Source organism: Lathyrus oleraceus, chromosome 4, assembly GCF_024323335.1.
Source record: "Lathyrus oleraceus cultivar Zhongwan6 chromosome 4, CAAS_Psat_ZW6_1.0, whole genome shotgun sequence".
Lineage (NCBI taxonomy): Eukaryota > Viridiplantae > Streptophyta > Magnoliopsida > Fabales > Fabaceae > Lathyrus > Lathyrus oleraceus.
The window spans coordinates 414,931,266-414,934,739 of NC_066582.1; the positions used below are offsets into that span (position 1 = coordinate 414,931,266).

The 3,474-nt window shown below is 35.5% G+C and overlaps 1 protein-coding gene across 1 annotated transcript; it reads right to left on the bottom strand.

Annotated features, from left to right (window-relative positions):
* Positions 1 to 2,422: 2,422 nt before the first annotated feature.
* LOC127137774 (secreted RxLR effector protein 161-like) lies at positions 2,423 to 3,058 on the bottom strand. The gene has a single exon (XM_051064196.1). It carries the CDS (start codon positions 3,056 to 3,058, stop codon positions 2,423 to 2,425), a length of 636 nt encoding a protein of 211 aa, XP_050920153.1.
* Positions 3,059 to 3,474: the final 416 nt, after the last annotated feature.

A 3,474-nucleotide genomic window follows, 5' to 3' on the forward strand; every position in this document is an offset into this window, starting at 1 on the left:
CGAAACTAATTGGATGGAGTGTCTTGACTTCACATTCTCTCCCTTTTTGATGATGACAAACAATTTAAGCTTTACGCACAATACTCCCCCTAACAATGATAACTTCCCCTTGATCCATGCATCCATGAGAATTTTACAATTCTTAAAGCTTGTTGCAGACATTGTTAGAGAAATGCATACAAAGAAATCATAATATCTTCTCCCCTTTATCATTAACAAAAAGGATGGGAAAAGGTTATAAAAGATAAGCAAATAGGCATGGACATAGCAAAACATTAACCAACAAAGGAAATATACTTAAGACAAACATTGTTCATAGAAGACTACAACTTTAAAAAAACCATACAAGGAAACAAAGCAACAATGAAATTTTAGAACATTAAGAGACAAAATACTAAGAAACAAAACGAAACTCTATTCACTATCTTCCATCTCTTCATTTTCTTCACCCCGTCTTCCTCTTTCTCTTCGACACCCTCATTATGATGTTGTTGTTGTTTGAGAAATTTATATCAGAATGCATGGCTCGAAGCTCGGAAGAATGACGAATGTCCATCTCATGAAGCTTGTTATATATAAGCTCAAGTGTGTATCCACATACGGGAGCGGGAGGAGGTGCATAGACATTTTTCGTGTCTGTATGTTTGTAGAGACCATCAACATCCTTGAAAATTCCCACATTTTTTAGGCAAGTATTGCTAGATATCATACTTGTCCTTTCCATTTTTTTGAGGGTTCCCGACACAACTCAATCCCACATGATACTAAGAGTTTCATAATGGCTCCCGCATATGGAAAACCACTTGTCAAACTTCTTGAATATTCCATATATCGAAGTATCACATATGCCCAATTAATATTCATATTTCTCTTCATAGAAAACATGAGTTGCATTTCCGTATTTCCAATTTTTGCATAATTGTTTCCTTTGGGGACAAGCACATACGCGAGGAAGTAGTGAAGCATGCAGTCACTTACTGACAAATTCTTGCTTGATAAAAAAAGTTTTGTTGAATTTGAGAGAGCGTGGCGAGCATATAGTTCTTGTTCAGAGATCCTGCTCAAACTGAAGTAAAACCTTAAGTTGTTGAAATTTTCCCAACCTCCGTGTTGGGAGTAAATCCATGCGAAATCCTTTCGCCTTCAGATGGTACACCAAGACAAGCACCAAAATATTCCAAGGACATAGAAATCTCAATACCTCTAACAGTAGTACTAAATGCACATCCCAAAAGAATAGTAAAGTGAGCATAAAATTCCCTAACCAAATCTTGATATAACAACCCCGAATCTGATATGAAATTAACAACCCATTGATAATGCAGTATTGCAGGAAATTGAAAGCTAGAAGAGGGAAAAGTATCAATATTACCAAACTTAGGAAGAAGTACATTGCATTGTCTGAAACTCGACATCATTCTTCTCTGCTTCAAGGATGGTTGAAACTGCTCTGGGTCAGAGTCTGGCGCATTTGAACCTTCACCGATCTTTCGTTTTCCTTTGGAAGTTTTTGGAGGAGCCATGGATGGAGCTAAGAGCAGGTTGAGGTTTGTAGGGGATTTTCGTAGTGCTTTTCGGAGAGCTTTTGGAGAAGTGATTCTGAATAAGCTGTTTAGTTTTTAGATGAGAGAGTATTAAAAGTAAAGATAATGGGTTTTTTAAGAAGATTGTGTTGGTAAGTGAAGGGATATGAGTGAGTAATAAAGGAGAGGAGGATTTCCAAGGAGGGTACATGGAAGGATTGAAGATGAGAGAGATAAAAGAATGTTGACTAAAGTGTTATAAAATTTTAAGCAAATTTTAAAAAGAAAAAAAGAAGCTGAACGAATAAAAAAAGGAAAAATTATGCAGGAAATCAATTTCTCCAGGATGGGGAATTGATTTCCGCTTGAAAACCAGCAATTCCAGAAGCGAAAAGAATTAAAATTTATTCCAGGAAATCGATTTCCGCTTAAAATTTTTGCGACAAACAAAAACAGAAGATATGGCACATAAATTTAAACACAGATAAACACATGTAAGGGCACATAAATTTAAACACAGATAAACACATGTAAGGGCACATAACACATAGATAACAAGTTTAGGCATCATATGATCATATATTTTCATATATTCTCATATTATAACATAATATCACACATAAGATAAAAAAGTAAAATTAAGCATATAGATACGTGTACTGTTCATCATACGTTTTTTTCATCAAAGATTCCCAATTCCCTTCGAACTTTGTAGAATGGTCCTCGTGCCAACGTTTTGTGAAAATGTCAGCGAGTTGATTATGAGTATCAATAAATGTGACTTTGAGATCTCCTAAAAGCACGTGATCACGAAGAAAATGATGTCGAATGTCAATATGTTTGGTTCTTGAGTGCATGACCAGATTCTTTGTAATATTTATCGCACTTATGTTGTCACATCATAAAGGAATGCATCCAAGATCGATTCCGTAGTCGCGAAGTTGTTGCTTAAGCCACATTATTTGAGCACAACAACTACCTGCTGCTATGTATTCCGCTTTGGCAGTGCTGAGAGAAACACATGCTTGTTTCTTGCAAGCCCACGATACTAATGCATTTCCAAGAATGTGACATGTATGACTAGTGCTCTTTCTATCAGTTTTACTTCCTGCATAATCAGCGTCAAAATAACCAACTAAATTGCAAATACTACCTTTAAGATACCATAGTCTAACGTTTGTTGTCCCTTTGAGATACATCATGATCCTTTTAACGGCGATGAGATGTAATTCTTTTGTATTTTCTTGAAAGCGTGCACATAAACAAACACTAAATATTATGTCAGGACGGATTACCGTCAAATATAACAATGAGCCAATCATACCTCGATACTTTGTGATATCAATTGAAACACCCAATTCATCTTGATCAACATAAGTTTTGGATCCCATTGGAGTAGACATAGCCTTACAATTATCCATGTCGAATCTCTTCAATAATTCTTTGCAATACCTGGATTGATTGATGAAGATGCCATCCTTTAGTTGCTTAATTTGGAGTTCTAGAAAATAGTTCATCTTAACCATCATGGACATTTCGAATTCTCCTTCCATCATTGATGAAAATTCTTCACACATTTCTTTATTTGTTGAGCCGAATATGATGTCGTTAACATAGACTTGAGCCAATAAAGTGTTACCTTTTGTTTTATTAATAAAAAAGGTCTTGTCAACACTACCTTTTTCAAATACCTTTTCACAAAGAAAGTTGTTGAGATGATCATACCATGATCTTGGTGATTTCTTTAGGCCATAAAGAGATTTCCTTAACTTGAAGACATGTGAATGATTCTTTAAGTCTTCAAAGCCCCGGGGTTGTTTGACATAGACTTCTTCATTGATGTAGCCATTCAAGAAAGCGCTCTTGACATCCATTTGGAATAACTGAAAATTTATTGAACGTGCATAAGAAGGTAGTCAACAAATAGCTTCTAACGTTCCAACTGGAAAGA